The sequence below is a fragment of the Anabrus simplex genome, chromosome 4 (genome assembly GCF_040414725.1).
Source record: "Anabrus simplex isolate iqAnaSimp1 chromosome 4, ASM4041472v1, whole genome shotgun sequence".
NCBI lineage: Eukaryota > Metazoa > Arthropoda > Insecta > Orthoptera > Tettigoniidae > Anabrus > Anabrus simplex.
In genome coordinates this window covers 303,936,374-303,958,087 of record NC_090268.1, presented here as the reverse complement: position 1 = coordinate 303,958,087, position 21,714 = coordinate 303,936,374, and the positions used below count along the sequence as shown (strand labels likewise).

The following is a 21,714-nucleotide window of genomic DNA, read 5'->3' as shown; positions in this document are numbered from 1 at the left end:
AAATCGAGGATTGTGGCGACGTTTAGTAAATTCACAGAGGCTTGCAGACTGAACGCTGAAAGGCATAACAGTCTATAATGATTATATATGTATGTAATATTCCCTGCATCTACATATTAAAGAACTTCTTTGTTGTTTAGGCCTACTGAGGACCACGGGGCTTGTATCTACTCTTCAGTAAAGTTGTTGCTTTCTTCTTCTTCCAATACTCCTTTATTTGCTATGAGCCAGCTTTCTTTCCTGTGTCCACTTAGTTCCTGTAGTCTTCTTACTTACAACGGACGTTGGGAAAACTCCCTGTCGAATGGCTTGACGGAACACTTTGTCCCAGTGGAATATCTACTTGTTCCGTATTTGAGTTATCTGACGTGATCCATTTTTTCTTAGAAGCCTTGCCTCTTCCTGTTACTGTGAATATCCTGTTGGTCTTCCGGAATCCAGATGGGGCAAGTGTCCATAAGAGGTCAGGTGCCTTTTCCTTATAGACGTGACGATGTCCTCCTGGTGTTCATACAGAACATTGGATGGTTGGTTTCTAAATGAGGGCCTGGTACCGTGCGTACTGCACAGCGTTTGGCGTAGCTTTTAGGTGAAACATAAAAATTGTTACCTCGTTAGAATACCATGAAATTTAATGCTTAATATTGTTACAGATCTTAGCAATAAACAAAATAAACTGTGTTTATGGGCTCATTAGTGACATCCCTTGGGGAATTACGAAAATTAACATTAGCTCAGATGTGACATCTTTCGGAAATAGGAATAAAATATTATTATAGACTTAAGCTTTTCTTATTTAGTCACCTATTTCCACTTATCACTAGTTTAGAATGGCAAAATGTACTTTACACAAACGCCCACACTACATTTGACACATTCTGTGTGGGCACGGGTATGCATATGTTGACCGCACAGCACTGCCGATATAGTAATTTAGTCCATTGAATCTAAAAGTGTCAGATACTCTAATGGCCTGTTTCTGGAATGACAGTTATCTGCAGATGCGTAGTTATCAGTGACTTAACATGGTCATACGTTTAAAATGAGTTTCGGAAACAATAGTTATCGACTTCTTCGCGGTTATCTCCACAACGACTGGTAACTGCAGCCAGTGCTGTAGTTACCTCCATGTTAGAACTGATTCCAACAAATACCGCTATGGCGCCACTCCATACCATTTCGTACAAGGTCTTATATTAGTTTCGTGAACATTAGAAAGTGATAATCAACTGGTTACAATATACAGGGTGTCCACCCGTATGGAAAACCTGGAAACAGGGAAATGTCAGGGAATTCAATAAATAACTGGAAAACCTGGAAATGTCAGGGAATTCAGGAAAAATTCTGGAAATTCATTCTTCTGCCAGATCTATGTAATATAAACACATTTTTCAGTTTTTATAACATTACTCTAGGGCATGTCTTTTATGCCAGGAATAAATCGTAATAAATCGTAGGCCTATATGATAGATTGATCGAATTTTCAATGTTTTGATCTGCTTACTATTGAATATTCTGTGTTGTTGAGGAATGGCGAGCTTGATGAATTTGGCCTGTATTGCATTCTCAGTTTTTCTAATCGCTTAAATGCATGGCTTCCACAACAATATATGCATATAGACAAAATTCCACAACCCAATGGATGACTGTTTGTTTACTATGTAATGACTTGTGCGATAGTTACTACCTCGTAAAATGTAAAAACAGACACAAAACACTGACTGGATGCAGAAAAGTGTGAAATTCCCTTAAATACTCATTTGAGTGCTCATGATCATCATCATTATTATTATTATTATTATTATTATTATTATTATTATTATTAAATGCGCTGACGTAGGTAAGCCTGATGTAAATGTGTAGTGCATCGTAATACCATTTGGGCTGCACTACGTTGAGTTTCCAACCTGTCTTTCGTGTGAGGGGTTCGGAAGTTTTGAGGCACGACTAGTAGCTTGTAATATCATGTGAAATTTTGTGAATACAAAGCAAGATTTGAAATAGTGACATCACATTGTGAGATGAAGGTTACCGGGCGAGTTGGCCGTGCGGTTAGGAGCGCGCAGCTGTGAGCTCGCATTCGGGAGATAGTGGGTTCGAATCCCACTGTCGGCAGCCCTGAAGATGGTTTTCCGTGGTTTCTCATTTTCACTCCAGGCAAATGCTGGGGCTGTACCTTAATTAAGACCACAGCTGCTTCCTTCCCATTCCTAGGTATTTCCTGTCCCATCATCGCCATAAGACCTATCTGTGTCGGTGCAATGTAAAAAAAAAAAAAAGGATGAAGGTTGTTTGTTGGTTAAGAGATTTTGAGTTTGTGAAGTATGTTTGGATGTATTCGGTCTTGATCCAGCCAATCCCAAGCTGCCATTCATATCGATTTATATCGGTCGAGTGCAATTTCGAAACCTGGCTGACAATTGTATTGTCTGTATCATCATGTGGTTAAGCTACCTCACTCTGTGTGTGTGGTATAGGTTTAATAGTGTTCAGTTTAGATGGAATTGTATTTACATCCGTGTGTTGGTTAGTATATAGTTAGTCTATCATACCTCAGTAGAGTCCATGAATGACAAGTGGCAAGAATGTGACTCAGCAAAAATTGGCACTGTGGTCTTGATCAGCCATATAACATCCTTCCTATGCCAGTCATTAGTCACGAATAATTTATTTCTTTTATTCTTATTAATAATGTTTGTATCGGATATTGTTAGGAAGTGCATGCAATATCGTAGCAGGATTTGCGAATTTGTTTTCACTAGTGATTCGCGTGTGATTTTTGTAGTACGGTATTACATTTTACGAGGGCTGTGTGCCGCAGTTATATTGCATCAGCTGTTATTGAAGCAGTAGAGTGCTGGCAGCACAGATGAGGCAATGCTCACAGGTTTTACGAACTGTCAGTTTTGAAGAAAGCTGTGCGGAATTTAGGACTATTTAAAAGATCTTTCTTCTTTTTGCAGGTAACAATATCTTCATCAAAGCCAAGGAAAACTTTGTTTAATGAAAGGTGGCTGCTTGATTGTATTTTCAGAACATGGTTGAAATCCATGCCTCAAGACAAATTTTCAGCATATTGCATAATATGTAAAAACATCATTTACTGTTAGCAACATGGGGAAGCAGACATTAAAAACTCACATGGGAGGAAAGATCATGCCAGTAGTGTCAAGTTCAGCCAGTTCTCGTCATCCCTTTCAAGTTATTTTAAAAAAGGAACATTCGGATAGTGAAGTAACAGGAAACTTAAACTCAGTAGATAATACCTGGCCACGCACAAGTTGCCCTCTGCTTGCCACAGCTGCCACAGCGAACTTTATCACATATGACTTCACTTCTTCCATTAAAGAAGGTTCACCAGAGACGAGATGTCTACAGAATTATCTTTCAAGAGAGCAAGTAACCAAAGCTGAGATTATATGGTGCATGCATACTGCCTTGCAACACCATGCTTTACGTGCCAGTGAAGCTAGTGTACGTTTGTTTCCAGTAATGTTTCCAGACTCTGAAACAACTTCGAAAGTTCAACTGCACAGAACAAAAGTTGCGTATAGAATCACTCATGGTTTAGCTCTCTATTTCCATAAACAAGTTCTTGAGTAAGTGCATACATTTCACTGTTGGGTTTGACGAGTCACTGAATAAAGTTTCTCAGATGGACCAAATGGATCTTGTAGTTCATAGTTTCAATCCTGATACTAATGAAGTATGAACTTCTTGATTCCATGCTTCTTGGTCACTCTACCTCCTCAAATTTGTTAAATGTTTTTTTTGTAAGCACAGCAAGGTCTCTATCTAAAAAAAACTTACAAATTTCAATGGATGGTCCAAATGTTAATAAAAAGTTCCTTCAGAATTTTGGTAATTTATTAAATGTTGATCTAGATGCTCCTATTTTGTTGAACATTGGATCTTGTGGCTTCCATACTGTGCACAATTCATATAAAATGGCAGTAAAAGAAATCCTAAAAGTATCAGACAGATCTTCCATTTGCATCACTCCTTTATGAATCTTTTATTGATGATAAATGTCATGACAAGGTTTGTTAAGTCTGAGTTGCTGCAGTCTTCAGACAATGTCTAAAACGAATTTAGACAGTAAAGAAAATCTTCTGCCTGCATCTAAAATTTACATAGGTTCTGCTGCTAAACCAGCACTTCATGGCACTCCTGGATTAAATGATAGAGATATGTTAGTGTTTCGCACAGATTGTCTAAGAGGAATGGTAGCTTTATGCCAGAAGTTACAGGAAAGGTCACCGCTGGCATATCATAGTCATCATCATCTGCAGTTTCCAGCTGTTGGCTGGGTCTGCTCACCGCTGGCATATAAACCGACTAAATGATTTTCTTGTTTCGATCTAAGTGTAGCCAAGTAGCCTGTAAGCAGCAGGCTGCTAAGGATAGCTTTAAATGCCTTTGTTGAAAACAAATGGATCTTGGATAATGAAGCCGATTATGTACAAAGGGGGTTCACTTCTGTTTGTGAGAATGATACTTTGAATGAAGAAGTGAATTCTTTGACTTCTAAAGACGAGAGGTTAGATCATTTTTGGCTTCGCACTGTTTTTCCAACAGTAAACTTGAAAACAGTAAAGTGGGCTTCATTTCTCAAAATGATGCTAATATTGTTTCATGGAAATGCTTCACTTGAACATGGTTTTCCTTTTAATAAGGAAATTATAGTCGAGAACATGCTACAAGTATCCCTTGTAGCACAAAGAATAATATATGATGCTATCCCAAACCGTGGTGGAATTGAAAATGTCTCCATTAATAAGAACAGGTGTGCTCATGCTTTGTATGTTCAAAATCCAAAGAAGAAACGTGAAGCATTGGAAGTAGAAGATTCTTTGCAAAAAAAATTAATAATAATAATAATAATAATAATAATAATAAGAGAAAGGCCGCTTTGTTGCTGAAAGAATTAGAAGAAAAGAAGCGGAGGGTGATGGCAGAAGCTCGACAGTCATTGGTGGCTATGAAGAAATTTCTTCGCTGAAGCAGTAATGGTAGTACATTAAAACAAACTTAATTTAATTAGACTAAATTAAACTTCCAAGTTTTGAAATTTAATATGCACATTAATTGCTTTTTTAAAATGTATTTTAATATTACTGATACTTCCTTTATAATTTTGTTTTTTGTCATTTTGTGTCAGGGAAAAAACTGGTTTTAATGTCTGGAAAACAGGGAAATGTCAGGGAATTTTAAAATCTGGATTTGGTGGACACCCTGATATATTTACAGTCATTCATTGTAGTTTGTCGCAGTGGAATATCTACTTGTTCCATATTCGACTTATCTGATGTGATCAATTTTTTCTTAGAAGCCTTGCCTCTTCCTGTTACTGTGAATATCCTGTTGGTTGGTGTTTGGGTGTGCTGGACTCGACAATATTTCGGTTAGTACGTTTACTTCGATGTTATCACTGGCTTTAGTCACAGATTCCACTTGTGTGGTGTCATCTGTCCCAGCTGTTTAGGTTATAATCTCCTCGGAGCATGAAGCCTCTACTGTAGATATATCTTCCAATACGGGAAATGAATCGTCAAATACAATAAAACTCGAGTCAAACAGATTTTCATCAGGCTCTAATTGATCTTTCAGTGTAGTTATAATGGTAAGATCTCTTTCATCCGGCTTTGAATCATGAGTCCTACCAACAGTTAGTGAACACAATTGGAAATTATGGAGTATTTACCATTAATTTTTACATTTGTACTAAATAATAAATATCTTAGGTACCGGTATGCATTTAATATAAATCTGCTGAATAATAAATTTGATTTTTCATTGTTTTTTTTAATGCTACTATATCCTTTAACCGGTGACGTGAGATCTCCTAGACTCCCAATAAACATAAAACATCTGGACTTTTTAAATAAAAAATCTTGCAGGGAGCTGTAGTTTGTTACCTTGTCTGTTTCAACTCACTTCACACCCTGAGTCAGGGTTAGCTTGCTACGTTCGATTGAAATTCTCAAGTGGACTTCACATCGGCAGTTACGAGAGTATTTTTGTCAATGCATGTTGTGTGGTCAGTGTTGAAAAAAAAATGCAACAGTTGCAGCAAGAACAGCTGGGTATCGCACCATCAGTGCAGAACTTCAGTGCCGGAATGATAAGTTCCAAAGTGTGCGGCACGTTTTCATTTATGTGATTATTTTTGTTTATGCTTGTTATGTTCTGGATCAGTGAAAAGTGATCTGTTTGGTAATTGCGGTGTATTTTTATAATTTTACTGACGACAACGATCAAGGTGAAATTTAAGACGATGTCTGCATACTGTGAATAAGAAAGAAGGGGAAATAAAATATACCTAATTTTTGCATCATTAGATCATACATATTCTCATATTATGAGAGATTATTACAGAATGATTCAGATTGATTGAGATGACTGTGTACATATTTGCCAACCCTTTTTCATTGGAGAAAACTTCTGCTAGTAAAAGTAACTAGATATTATCAAAATAACCCTAAAAACATTTGCGTAGAGACATCTGTTGAAGGACGAGAGATACTAAACATGACGATAACTGTACTGTTTATTACCGGGGCTTATAAATCTGGATTTATGTTTCCGGAAACTCATTAAAGTTAACAGCACAGTTAAAGTTACAAGTGCTTTTAGCTAACTCAAGGTAACTGTGGTGTACCAGAAACCGGCCATGAAAAGAAAATAAGTGTGGTCAACTGTATTTATTTCTCTTCAAAATACCACCCATATATATATCGTAATAAATATTTTGCACCTATGCTTTTCTGTTGGTGGCACTTACACATAGCCACTTAGAAGTAAAATCAGTCAATATTCTAAAGGCTAATGCCTTGTCGGTGAAACCACTCTCTTCTTTCATTGGCTGTTCAGTGAATATTTTCATTTCTTCGGGGTTATTTTTCGTTTGTAAAAAGCACGTACTTGCTGGCCTCGGAGCACAAGAAATTCACAATTTTGTCGTAGAAAGAAACCTTTAATTTTTCAGTCATCATATATCAAAAATGGGGAAATTTTGCACTAGGGAAGTGGACTGTTGTGGGTCATCCATTATCCACGCAGCCGTGGACGAGGTGATGATTTTGCTCTCTTCCCGGGCCGTGATTTTTTATCGGACATGGATTCTCTACTCTTGTGCGGAATTTGCTGCTTTAGCGCTGTTTCTGCTGGTGCTCGGAGTTGACCTCCCATAAGGTTATTTGCGAGACCCCCTTCATAGTCATCAGATAATACATTAGATTCCAGTGGTTCAATGTGTTATGACATGGACTTTAAAAAAAAGTAAAATCTACAATTACACAGTTGTATGACACATATAAATCCTTATTTGCAACTACAGTATGAATTTGTTACTTTAGAATCACCCTTAGAAATAAGGAGGAGAAAATTAAGAGTGGTACATAAGCGCTGTGCGGTACCGTACTGTACCAATGGAATAATTAGTGTCATAACAGCTAACACAGAAATGTTGACCAATTGCTTGTTTTTTTTCGATTCATGGACTTATATTTCAAGATAATAAACCACATGATACAAAATTGTATTGTCAAAATTTATAAAGAAAATAAAGCAACTTGCTTTAGACGGTCGGTAATTTTTATTCCTCTCGAATTCCAAGCAGTTGTTGCCGCAAACAAACACTCATTTATCCTATTATTACGGCAACATTTTAACATTGACTCTAAGCAGTGAACAGTCACAGTAACTGCTGAAATACACCCCAGTTTCGTGTTCTTAATCCCTTCAGTCATCATAACAGTCCACTCTTGACCTTCGTGTTAGTGCACTCTTTTTAAGGAAAAACACTCGAGGAGTTCAGGGAAGTGTGACAGTCGCAGAACATAGCATTTTTTCCACTTTTTGATTTTCACATTCTAGAAGAATGCAACTTTCGAACTGTACATCGTTAGTGCAAGTTTTGTCATACAGACTTTATGTTCACTCCATCCCATATTAGTCCTTCAGATTGGTAGTTTCACTAAGCAATCTTCCTTAGAATTTTATAACACCTGTAAGAAGGAAATGACTTTTAGTAATAGAACGACACATTTTATTCTTCAGGAATGTCTTCATATTTTATCAAATCGCTTTAAAACATGCGTATATGGGTACAATGTCGTTTGCGTTGTGTAAATTTGTCAATGTGAATTGGTGATTATGTGAACAGGTGTGACAAATTATATACATGAATGTAGAAGTCACTTTTTGATATTTCAGTAATTGCTGAGAGAGTTGGCTGTGCGGTTAGGGTCGCGTAGCTGCAGCTTGCATTTGGGAAATGGTGGGTTCGAATCCCTCCGTCGGGCAGCCCTGAAGATGATTTTCCGTGGTTTCCCATTTTCACACCAGGCAGGTGCTGGGGCTGTACGTTAATTAAGACCGTGGTCGCTACCTCACTACCCTCCAAATCCTACCTACCCCTTTTCCATCCTTGCATTGCTGTAAACCTTCAGTGTGTTATTGTGACATTAAACTACTGCAAGGCCTGCTGCTTCCATGGTAGCCTTTTTTTAATCTACTGGTGAGCGTCCTTCCACATATACCAAGTATCGTCTTTTATATTCTACAAGGGATAATTTTCAATCTTTAGGAGAAAGGATCTCTCTTAATCAGAACCAATAAGTGAAATATCCCCAGTTTTTAGTGACTGTTCAGTTCCTCCTCCGGTGTGCTGACACACTAGGGCACTTAAATAATCGTCTCAGAATCTTCTCAGTAATTCCCTCAAGTGCTGTATCTCTCTCTCTCTCTCTCTTCTCCTAACACTTGTAGCATTGAGATGGTCAAGATTAGGAACTCCCACGGAGAGTTATCATGTAGGAACAGTAGGTGCCAAGGGTGCTAAATAGTCGGGATCTTCAGATAGATATGTCTGGTGTCTAGAGCATAGTCAGCACAACTTCGTATTGAAGAGAGGCTCTTCGTAATGAGCTGGTGAGAAGTTTCTTTATTATTTGAATAATTCTCTCCCACAATTCACCCACCATCTGAAGTTGGTGGGATAAATTTCTATTGGAATCTCTGGACAGTTGTTACTTCTTTTATCATGTCGTAGTAATTTTACCAAATTGTTGGTTTGAAGGAAAGTCATGCCATTATCACTATAGATTATTCGAGGCTCTGGCTGTGATTCTCTTCAGTTTCAGAATAAAAGCATCAGTTGAAAGGCTAAGCACCAGCTCGAAGTGAATAGCAGAGTGAACGGCTCAAGTGAATAACAAATTCCAAGTCTTACCATTCTTCAAGTATTGCAGTCTGATAAGATCCATTCCACTGACTTTGAATACTGAAGCATCATTTAGCTAGTCTGGCTGGGGTGCTGGTTTGACGGCTGTTTTGTCAGATTTAAACCACTTGCATACTACACACGTGGATAAAATGGGATGCACCATCTTCCTATTCCCTATGATCCAGTTATTTTCTCCTAATACAGTATTCCAAGCAGCAGTTTGATCCATCATGTGAAAATCTAAGACAACCTTTTTGCACAAGGATTTCTACGTGTCTGTATTTAGAAGGTGATTGTGGAGGGCATATCTGAAATTCTAGACGTCTTCCCTTTGCGATACATTTTGTTTTAACTCGTAAATGTCCACCGTGACTGCTAAGGTACGCAGTAACTCAAGACAGGTTCTTCATGTATCTTTTGACACTTCTGTTTGGACAAGCTTCAGAAGCTGTCTTCCAGTTCATTAACAAAAGGTCATCATCTCTTCCTTAGCTCACCCTCTTCTCAAGTTTTTTGCCCAAGCTACAAGTCTCTCATGATGATGATCATCATGTAACCCTTCCAGCATGCTGGGTCGGGTGGTGTTTAACAAGCTCTCGCCAGTGTTGTCTCTCGATGTAGATCTCTCTCAATCACTTTCAAGTCTCTTCCTCTACACCTGTCTTCAGTTGGTCCAGCCATCATTTCCTTGGTCATCGAAAAGGTCTTCTGCTGACTGTCTGTTGCATAAGTGCATGTGATGTTTGAGTGCCTGGCATAGACATTTAAATCTTGCAAACCTTAGTCTTTCTCTCAGAGGATGCTCCACTCCCAAAGATAAGACATCCTCATATCTTTCACGATCTTGCCGTGTTTTCTGCACGGCATTCCTAAGAAATTTCATTTCACAAGCCTCCAATTTACTAAGGTCTGTAGTTTGCAATGTGCAGCTTTCTAGGCCATATGTGAGTACGGGAATAAGATAGCAATTTATACAGGGATCTTGATTTGCAGACGTACTTCCTTGTCCCACATCAGGGGATGTATGAGGTTTTAGAATTTAGACCCATTGGCACTCAGTTAAGTACTACTTGCCCTGCTTCACCCTTGCTTGAGTCCACGCTCTCAAGGTACTTGAATTCTATTAGTTGTGATGTATTGTCCATTAAGTTGTATTTGGCAGGCAGAGTTATCTCTACTAATTTTCATGGCAACAGTTTTTGTTTTGCATCATAAAATCATTGAACATGGCTACCCATTTGTTGAGACTGTCTTGTACCTCCTTTTCTGTCTACCTGCAAATAGCAACATCAGCGAACACCAAGGCATTTAACTGTCCATTTAGTTCTTTCTTCAAGTCCTTCATTAGGGCATCCATGACTGCCACAAACAGCAGAAGTGAAAGAGCACTCCCATTATACTCGGAGTTGTCCCGAACCATTCTGAATGGCCATCATCAATTCTGATGCAACTGTAGCACTTGTACATTTTGATCTTGCCAATAAGGTATTCTAGTTTTTCTAGGCTTCTCTAGATGACATATCTCAGAAAACTGTCATAAACCTTTTCCAAATCCAAGACCACAAATAAGTCTTTTCCCTTCTCCCAATACTCCTCCATGAATGTGTTGTTTTCCCAGAACAGATTTGGGAATTCTGACATACTATTTTTTCTTAAGCGCTGAAAATTTCCTCCAGTTTTTAGCCTTCTCCGTAATAGTCAACAACAAACACTGGGACAAACATTACTTAGATTTGGGATACAGTAAAACCTGCCTTAACGGACACCTGTCACCGGCATACACCCCTCATTGGCGAACGATTTTCTAGGTCCGTAATTAAATACCATGTTGTGTATGAGTAATTTACTCCTCTTATAAGGACACCCTTTATTACGGACGCGGACACACCATGGCCGCGATTAACTCCAATTAAACCTCTCCTGACGGACAATTTCTGTTTTAAAAAATACTGTATTTGTGTCCTGTACGGTATGTATTCGCTTACTTTTTGCACAGGCAGTACTTCCAAGAATCGTAGACACTGTAACTTTTGGTCCAGGCTGTACACATTCTTGGAAGGCAACACTAAGCTACGCTATCACTTCTGGAAGTTGTGTGATCCGACATGCTCGACAGCGCTGGAATTCATACCTTCACTGTCAGGTTACTTTTCATTGACTCGTGGGCTCTTGATATGTTTATTTTTACGTTAGTAAGTTGGTGTAAACATGGCTCTGAGGAAGTTTTTAACTCTTAAAGAAAGGTAGGCATAATAGACTATCATAAACGTGAGAAGTGTGGTGTGCGTAACATGTACGAAGTGTTCAAGATTGGAAAGACACAGGCAGCTGAAATTGTGAAAAAGCAAGAGGAACTAATGAAAGAATGGCATTTAAATGGCAACAAACAGTGCATTAAACTGTTTCCATGTGCTCCGGAAAATATTTTGAATGCCGATGAAACTAGATAATTTTTCCTTGCTTTACCCAACAAAACTGTGTGTTTCAAAGGAAATCGTTGTACAGTATATTGTACAATACTCTATACAGTATACAATTAAAGGTACATTTGGAGAATTGTTAACACATACAATACATGGGTTATTATGTTCCTACTTATGTTTAATGGTACTGGTTTCATAACCTCTCTTGGCTGGTCGCCCCTTCATAACGGACATTTTTTTTGGTCCTGAAGGTGTCCGTTATAGAGAGGTTTTACTGTATATCTCTCCACTCAGGTGTTTACCCAAGGAGAACTATATATAGCTTTCTGTGCAAATTATAGACGTAACAGTACAACCCCTACCTACTACTGTACTCAGTATGGTTCATAAGGAAATTTTATAATACCTGTTATGATTCTATACAATTGACATGAATGCAACATGGCAAATGTAACATTTATTCTTAAGATATCTTAACCCTTTCACTCCCAGCGTCCATATATACGGATCTCGGCGATATGTGCAAGAATTCCCAACATCCGTATATAAGAACGTTTTGTAAATAGTTTTTGAAAATATAATTTGCTCTCAAATATATGCATAACATACATCAAATTAATCGGGAAGAAATGTTCTATTCATATCAACCGCTTGAACAAACTTGAGTATTGTATACAGTCTCAAAAGAAGCGAGCAAAATCTACAAGGCATTGACCTTGTGCGCCAGCTGACTACGTTGTTGGAGGGAAGTGAACAGTTTTGATGCCAGTAGATGTGCTGTAGAGAAGGAGTTTTTTGAAAAATTGGCTCTCAAAAAGGAAAGAAACTGCTGTCTATGTAATGCAGCTAGCACCAAATCTGGAGGCAAACGGAAAAAAATCTACTTTTATATGCTCAAAGTACAAAAAGGGATTGCACCCTTTATGCCACCCTCTGCACAAATTAATGTTAAAAGTTTTTGGCATACTTATGTTTGTACATATATACTCTATATATTTGAACTGTAAATAGTGAAGTGTAATTTTTTTTAAAAAATGATATATTGTTATTTTGAACATATGAAATTTATGTGCTGAGAAATACAAATTGCTGGTTTATGTTTAATCTTCAATAACTTATTTTTTCAAATAAACTTTTGAAATTTATTGGTTTTGTTCATTTTAAAATTTTCTTTTTAGTGATATGGATCATTGGGGGCCAGTTTTTTTTTTTTTTTTTTTTTTTTTGTATTTGAAATTTTGAAGAAATGTAAAAAAAAAAAAAAAATTGGAAAACTTTCTGATTTGGTCAGTAAATTTTGGAAAATTATATATCTCTTTTGCATGATTACTTTTTGCATCTAGTATCTTTTAGAGCATGTATTTACAAATAAAATGTTAAAAGAAAGTATTCAATTTTGACAATAAACAAGTGAAGTATGCATATTTGAGTAAAATACTACAATAAAGCAAGAAAAGAGCCTGGGATTTCTCGCACATACCCTGCCAAAATATCTGAGAGCAAAAGGGTTAACACATTGCTGTCCGCCCCATTTAACGTGTAACTGGCCCCTGTGGCTGGAAGGTTTTGGCAGAGGCATGGAGTTGTTGCAGGGTATCATTCAAATTATTGTAATTCCTAAACCTGGAATGAGAATGCACTGAAACTTATCATATCTTTCCACTAACCTTTTTAGTAGTTCTTCAAGGTGTGGTACCTCTCGAAACATACTCCTCTGTGCAGTGGCACCTCATAGAACTTGCAGATGATGCGTGTTTTGCTCCTCAGCTTCTTTGCAGCACAAACTCTGCAGGGTCTCTAGGGAATTTTCTTCACACCTGTACTCACAATTTTGTCTATGATATGTTTCTTCATATCTCCTGAAAGTCTGCCTGGGGGGTCTTGCCTTGGTGCTCTTTTAGATGAAGGTCCAATTGGTCATTCCTGAGTGTCAGGGTGTCACTCATCCATTCCTTAGCAACAGCATGCAGGTACACTTTGTACGACATTTTTAGCTGTGGATTTACCTCTCTAAACACTCTAAATGAATCAAATAAAGCACAGTTTAGAAGGTACATGACTGATCTCTGTCAACTTCACTGTCTTTCTAAGCATTGGACAATAAGAGAGGTACTGATCTACACGATTTATTCCCTTCATGAACTGGTTATAATCAACGACAGATTCCAGCTTCTCAATTGGTTTACCTGATCTGTCATTTTTACCAGTCTCCACTATAGCTGATGAATGTATTGTTGATATCATTCACACATTTCGCTTGTCCTTCCATACCTGAACAAGTACATCATGCTTTCTCTGAAATTTTGTCTCTCCCTTCTTCAGTTGTACAGATTTGACACTGAGGAAGGCACCTATTCAACCTAATTGTTCCACATACTCTAGTACCATGCTTTAGGAGCACCTCAGCAATATGGACACTACTGTAATAATTGTCCATATACACATGATGCCACAAATTGAGACTAGTTCCCATCACAGACATTATAGTGTCCTCCAATTTTTTCCCTTGCCCGGAATATATTTCCAAGTTGCAAATATACCCACTGACTGATTCACACAACATTCGGACAAGGAGTCCATATTTTACCAGTTTTGCTGGACTGTATGTCCGAAAGGAAAGTTGCCGTTTCCAAAGAATCATACCCTCATCAAGTGACAGCTGCTGCTTAGATTTATAAATGGTCTGAAATTTCTGTAGCAAATAATTTAGAACATACTCGATTTTGTATAATCTACTGGAATTTTCTGGTTGCTCTTCAATGTCACTAACATGCCATGCTTGCCATATGTCTAAATCTATTCCTACTCATTGTCTTAGAAAATATTGGTGTCTCATTCAGGGGATCTGTGGTCCAGTAATCATTGAGTCTTTACGTACTTGTCCCATTAAAAGTAGCAGTCCCAAGAACTTTTTGAGTTCATTCACTTTAAAGTTTTTGGTGAGATTTTATATTTCAATTCATTCTGATAATGATTCCTCTACCATATACTCCAACAGATCATCACCAATGAACAACTTGACAACACAACCTATATTTTCAGGTTTGCTTGGCAAAATTGTAACGCCAGGCATCCCCGAGAAAGGCTCGAAAACCGGTATAATATCTTAATCAGACCACTCGCTGCCAGAAATAGGGAGAACACTATCAACAGTACTTAAGTCTAGATTATCTTTGCTATCTGAAGCAACAAGTTGTTGTTCTGACTGCTTGCATGGTGCAATAAACGTGTTATTCACAGCATCACTTCCACATAAATGCACGGCACTAGCATTAGAATCATCATTAAACAATTCATCTTCACTCTCCTCACAATCACTGGGAACATCCGACAAATTATCAGTGTATAATTCACGTATAATGTCACCAGGAATGAATCCACAGTTTACTGGTGCTGCCATATATGTTTCCTAGCATTGATGGACACACGGCATATATTCAAGGGCAAAAAAAAATATGCCATTGAAGCTCTAAAACTGGGAACTAGTACTAAAAGAATTGTAGATTTTCTACTGTTTAGGTACATCAGCGATAATCTGCAAGTAGTTCCCCAATAACCATTCGATGGCATCAGAAGACATAGCTGCACCAACACGTATTCATATGTGAGCGGCTGCAGAGTACTGTTCTCGGAAACATGTATCGGTACGTGAGCGGACAGCATTGTGTTACCAAGTTCACTTCAGATTTCCAATTACATTTCAAAAATTGACCTTGACTGTTGAAGACAGGCTTTCATTGCTAGTATTTCTATATAGATTATTTTTAATGAATGTGTGTGTTATGAGTTTCCTTTAAACTTAAAATTTGTTTGGTAGGGACATGACATTTTTGCAGACTACTATGTTTTAAAATATTTTTCTCTTTTCTTGTATTGTTCGGTTACATGTTTATGAGGTGATTTTTTTTTTACAGACTCCATGTTGTAATAAAATATACACCTGCCGATTTTGCCATGATGAAAATGAAAGCCACCCAGTTAATAGAAAAGAGGTAACTGAACTTGTTTGTATGAAGTGCAACACTCAACAGAAAGTTCAGGCAGAATGTGAGAATTGTTCTCTCAGGTTTGGAAAGGTAAGTTCTCCACTTATTATAACATTGCAATGTACATCACCTGATACCTAATCAGTGTCTTCCTCTTACTCCGATTGTTTGTTCTACCAGTTTTATTCTATCCCTCTCTGTTTCATAATAGGCTGAGGTGGCAATGCTGTATACTACGCATATAGTAGGTGTGTTTTTGTTCTCGTTATTGCTTTTAGATTTTTACTGTTTCATAATAGGCTGAGGTGGCAATGCTGTATACTACGCATATAGTAGGTGTGTTTTTGTTCTCGTTATTGCTTTTAGATTTTTACGTAACTCCATCTAGGATTATTATAGAGTATTTTGAAAACAAATATGCAGAAACTGAGCAGTCATGGCCAGCTTGGCAACACAATGGTACTGGAAGCCCAGGCTCTCGCCATTAGTGGATTTTAAGGGACAAAAGCAAGAAACTTCATTTGTTTGATATATTGTGGTATTCACTCCAGAAATATGAAGGCTAATATCTTCAGCCTCTTGATATGAAATATGAAAGTGACATAGATTAGGTTGGAATAGAATAATCTAAAAAAAAATTCCAGTCTTCATCATACAGGAATTGTCAATTCTGACAATTTATTTTTAATGTCACTAGTTCCCATTAATCACCTAAACATGTCAAGTAACTCAATTAATTTTTTTTTTTTTTCCTTTAGTGAATCAACATTTTAAAATGACATTAAATTATTCAAGATTATTTTATATATGGTTTGAATTGATGAAGTAAAGAAGAAAAATGTCCACATTTTAATTACTTGAAACCAAAGTTATCTTTGTATATATATGAAAACATTGATCCTGCTGTCAGTCTCTTATGCTATGATCTTGCTAATCTCCCACAGCATGGCTGAGGGGGTGATTTACAGAAGACTATGTGATGAGTATTTCGCTCAGTTTCTCCTCAGTCTTGTTTGTGGATTTTGTTGTAAGTCACTGTCTTTTGGAACCAGGCTGAGTGGTTTAGATGGTTGAAGCGCTGCCCTCCTGACCTCAACTTGACACATTCAATCTCGGCTCAGTCTGGCGGTATTTGAAGGTGCTTAAATTCATCAGCCTCATGTTGGTAGATTTATGTCTGCTTAAAATTGAATTCCTGCAGGATAAAATGTTGACATGTCAATATATCCAAAAACTGTCCAAGTAGTTAGTGGGACGTAAAACTGATGTTGTTGTCTTTTGGATGAAGCAGGTTTCCACATTCATATGGTCGATCATATTTTCATAGAACTATTTCTCTTAACATGGGATCATCTGGATGGAAGTCAGCCATGCTACCCTGTGATTTTGAATGGTTTTTTTTTTATGAGGTCTTATAGAGTAACATTTTTACGATTAGCTATTGTGTGGCGAATGTGAGTCATTAACAAATTTCTCCTATTGTGTGTGTGTATATATACTGTGTGTAATTAATGATTTTTATTTTATTTTTCAGTACACATGTTTAGAGTGCAAATTATTTGACGATGAAGAAAAGAATCAGTATCATTGTGAAGGTTGTGGAATCTGCAGAATTGGTGGCCGTGATAAGTTTTTCCATTGTGAGAAATGCAACATGTGCCTTCCCGTGAAGTTAATTAATAAACACAGGGCAAGTACTTTTTCTTTTTGTGATACTGTAAGTGAATTGAGAGTTTTGGCTCTCTTCTGTCATAAGTAGAGATGTGATATTATGGCAATTATTTTACCTTTTATTTTATTACAATGCTAATTTTCTAATGATTTTTTGTTATATTTTGTGATTGAAAGATTTTAGTATGTCATATCTTTTTTTATATAACACAGGAATTATATTATATTTCTAACTAGCTACACAAGCATTGAAACCTAGTTATTAATTTTAACAACTGTAAAATATACATCATTAACAGACAGTCCACAAAATCTAAAAATTCAGTCTGAACACAGGCAGCAAATTTTTCAGTGATATACCCTTGAATTTCTACAATAATTTCCCATGCCTCCCAGATTGTTATATTATTATTATTATTATTATTATTATTATTATTATTATTATTATTATTATTGTTAGAGTTTGTGGTTTATAGCATTTAAAAATCAGAGATTCAGCGTTTTGATTTTCAAATGTAGTGTTTTGTAGCAAATTGGTAACGCATAATTTGCAAAATTGCCCATACAACAGTTGGGAGTAAAATCATAACTGTTTAATCACACATTGCTCGTCATGCAGTTTTGAATACACTATGGAAATTAAGACAAACATCATTCAACATAGGACTGCAAATATTTACAAATTTACAAACACAGTTTCAAAGCGAAAAATACTATTCTGAACGTATTCATTTATCACAGTACAACAAACTTACAAGGAAGAGGAATTTAAATGATGAAGTACAACATGCCAGTTGTTTGAATGGTGGTAGGCGCCCAAATGTACTGCAGTGCTGCCGAGGCAAAGGAAGGAAACTTTAACCTAAGTGTCATCAACATTTGAAAAGTATCAGTGTTTTCCATTTTAATGATCTGCAGCATCTGTTGATGTGCCTCGCAGCCCTCGACAAACTGATCAACAGTGACACTTCTAAAATATGGCAACTTATGCTTCAAAGGCACAAGTGATTTGGGGTCCAGAGCACTGTTTTGTCCTGCAACTCCAGGATTAAATAAATTGCACATTTTGTTGAAAAAATACATTAGTATCTTCGACGCTCATGTGCTTCAAGAGCTTAATTATACATTTAGGCATACACTGCTAAATTGCACCTTAATTTCCTCTTTCTTCGTATTGTTTGCCAAAGAAACTTGTTGTTCCGCAGTTGGTGTGATCGTCCTGAATAGAACAACAAAGGCACGTCTGACTCGGTTGTCCGAAGTTTAGTCTGTGATTACTGCAATGGGTTTCCCATCCAATGCAGTATTCAACTCTGCCCTTGCTGAATCTCCACAACATGGAACATAATCTCTACTAAATGCAGATCTCCTCATCCTGGGAAGTACCCCAATAAAATTTCGTTAATAATAATAATAATAATAATAATAATAATAATAATAATAATAATAATAATAAAGTTTAGATGTAAGGACAAATACTTAACATTTGATGTAGTGCTGGCCTAGCGAGTCACTGAAAGAGTTTTGAAGCATTTCCCTATAAACTTCAATTTACCGTACATGAAAACAAGCTATTATTTTACATCCTAGATATTATTAAAATGTAACATTTTAAAACAATGTCCATCTATGATTGTTTTTTTGGCCAAAAATTTGAATACTCTAAACTTAAATTCCACATGCATCCACGTGGTTTTTGGTCGAAAGTTGAGACCTAACCTAAAATTCAACAAGGCCATATAGGAATCGTAATACTTCTCAACAACCAACCAGGTGGTGGGGATATGAGGGGGGGGGGGGGGGGGGGGAGTGTAGGCTAGTTTTGGAATATTTCACAGTAAGGTAGGCTATACCACTCAAGATTTAACACAAATATAAATAACATCCAAAAATATATCTGAAATCGGCACTTATTTTTCAAGGTAGTGTTGGAAATCAGGATGGTCCAGATTGTGGATGGGGATATTTGTCTGCAGGCACATCTTCACAGTATCCTCATTGAAAGTTTATTTCTCTCTTTTTGTCTTTATATCCATTTCTGCCATTGTGGCTTGACGCCACGCTGTACAAGTGCTGGTTGGGAATAAAATCGCTCCTTTACTTCCTGCTTTTGCAGTGTTTATACAAAACAACTTTCTTCTTCCACTTAAGTCTTTGATTGCCAAGTCGTCACATCAATATATGTGTATTGCTTACATGAAAATGTTCCGATTTGTAACTCTCGGCTCACTGTTTGATCGTCACTTCGCTTCTATCCACGGCTACCAGACAATAAATCGCTACCGTACTTTAAAACAGAACTACTACTCAACACCTATGTCAAGAATAAGGGACTATGATCAAGCATCAATACAAAGCGAATGAACCAAAGCCATCTACAGTTAAAAGCCGGATGGTACGCATGGCAATGCTGTACCTGTCTGTCAAGTGAAGGCTGAGAGAAAAGGGGGCATATCAGACTTTGAAGAACTTCACCCATATTCACTTCATCTAGAACAACACTACGACTATAATAAATACACACTTTTCGTAAAAATGATACCAAGAAACATACACATCAGTAAATGCATTCACTGAAGTTAGAAATACACATTTTACGTGAATAGAAACAAATTACTTTAAGAACAGTATTCACAAGCTCAATTATTCTGGAGCGTTGACAGCTTCCTCTGCTTAATGTTTTTATCCTCACTGCTGACATAACTCATGTTCTTCATCTGCTTTCAACACTTATTGAACACGACATTGAAAAATGTAGGCAATAAACTATCTATAAGACCATTATTGTCATGCCCAGACTGACCGTGTTCAAACCAGAACTGTTGATTGTCATCTCTTCCTGAAGCAGCTCGGGATAGAGAATAGAAATTCTTTATAATTTTCACAATCCAGGTGCAGACACACAAAACACAATCTGATTGCATCACTAACCCACCTCTCTGAAGTTCTTCAAAATAGGAGTCACCTGTTTCATTACTCTGCAGAAGACCTAAACATGTGTCACAACTTATCCTTCTGGATATTGTTCTTACTGTATACCCAGAAATGTACATATGACATCTCAATATGCCCACCAAAAAATTCACCTGATAAATGTGAATCTAACTTATTACTTCCATATTGAGTCCAATAGCACCTGTCTTGATGGAATCAGAAATTTCTAATTGGCTACAGCCAAATTGTCGTTTTCCATACCACCACCACTACAACCGTAGAACACGCGTAAACATTCTACGCTATTATTTAACAAACTTAGAATGTATTTAAGTTATACTGGCTATTTTCGTCGGAAGACAAAAAATGGTGAACACGAATTTTAGGCCTACGGTACGTATAAAAGTCAGTTTTAGTTACTCATATCACGTCATTCGATACATCTCATTTAGAGGTGTACAAACTCCGCATTTAACTTGCCCGTGCTTGCCTAGAGAGCAGGCAAGCAAGCTAGCCGCACGTAAACAACAGTACAGGCAGGCTGCTGCACTCCTGGCCAGGTCAAGCTCAGCCCAACTTGGGCAGGCCACAGATTAGTTTGCTTGCTTGCTTTCTTCTTCCTGCTGCGTTAATCTATGTTTGCTCGTTCATTGTGCTGATGTGAGGCTCGCGTGAATGCAGACAGGAAAAGAGTTGTTACATGCCAGAATTTATATAGGATTCGTGAACACAAATATTATTTTATATGGTTATTTAGTATTATGTTAATCATTATTTCGTAATTCAGACGTCTTATGTAACTAATTAACAAATAATATTTATTTCTGTCAAAAATAGTAATAAAACGTAGGTTCTCTGAACAAAAATATTTGAATATTTAAATAAGCACAATGACAGTTGATGGAAATATGACCATAAATATAATGTATTATTTATAATTCAAGAAAATTAGAAGCAAAGATATACATAATGCAGGCACAGGTCATAAATATCTTTAAAATATTAATTATATAGATAACTTTTTGAAATACATTGAATAATTTAGAAACCCCTTCCCCACAAAACCAAAAGAAATAATTACAGAACTAATCAGTTTAGAAGTGTAATTTTACCACTTGCTCTCTCAGTTTGTGGTCGCCTTATACTGTGCATACTGCATAGCACTATTTAATACATGGACACATTATCGTTTGTGTGTATTACTATGAGGTCATTAAGTCTTTGCGTATCCAGGCGGGAAGTTTTTCGCTGATTAAATTTCTGGAGCAGCTGAAGACCCTCTCACTGGAGGCACTTGTAGCGGGTATGTTAAGCACTCTTTTCGCTACACAGGCAAGTCGAATTACACTTCCACCACCGCAGTATATTTTCGTCACTAATAAACCCTTCTTGCAAGTACCTACTGACCTCATCATGTATCATTGGGAAATTTTCTGCCCAATCGTCAAATTTCGCTTTCTTACATTGCACT

The 21,714-nt window shown here is 37.1% G+C and overlaps 1 protein-coding gene across 1 annotated transcript in view; it reads left to right on the top strand.

Annotated features, from left to right (window-relative positions):
• The window catches only part of Rchy1 (Ring finger and CHY zinc finger domain containing 1), a 210,453-nt gene that overhangs the window by 38,746 nt on the left and 149,993 nt on the right, over nt 1–21,714 (top strand). Inside the window, exons 2-3 of the mRNA XM_067145639.2 lie at nt 15,567–15,728; nt 17,173–17,328. Coding sequence (XP_067001740.1) covers nt 15,567–15,728; nt 17,173–17,328 — 318 coding nt within the window. The remainder of the gene's footprint in view (nt 1–15,566; nt 15,729–17,172; nt 17,329–21,714) is intronic.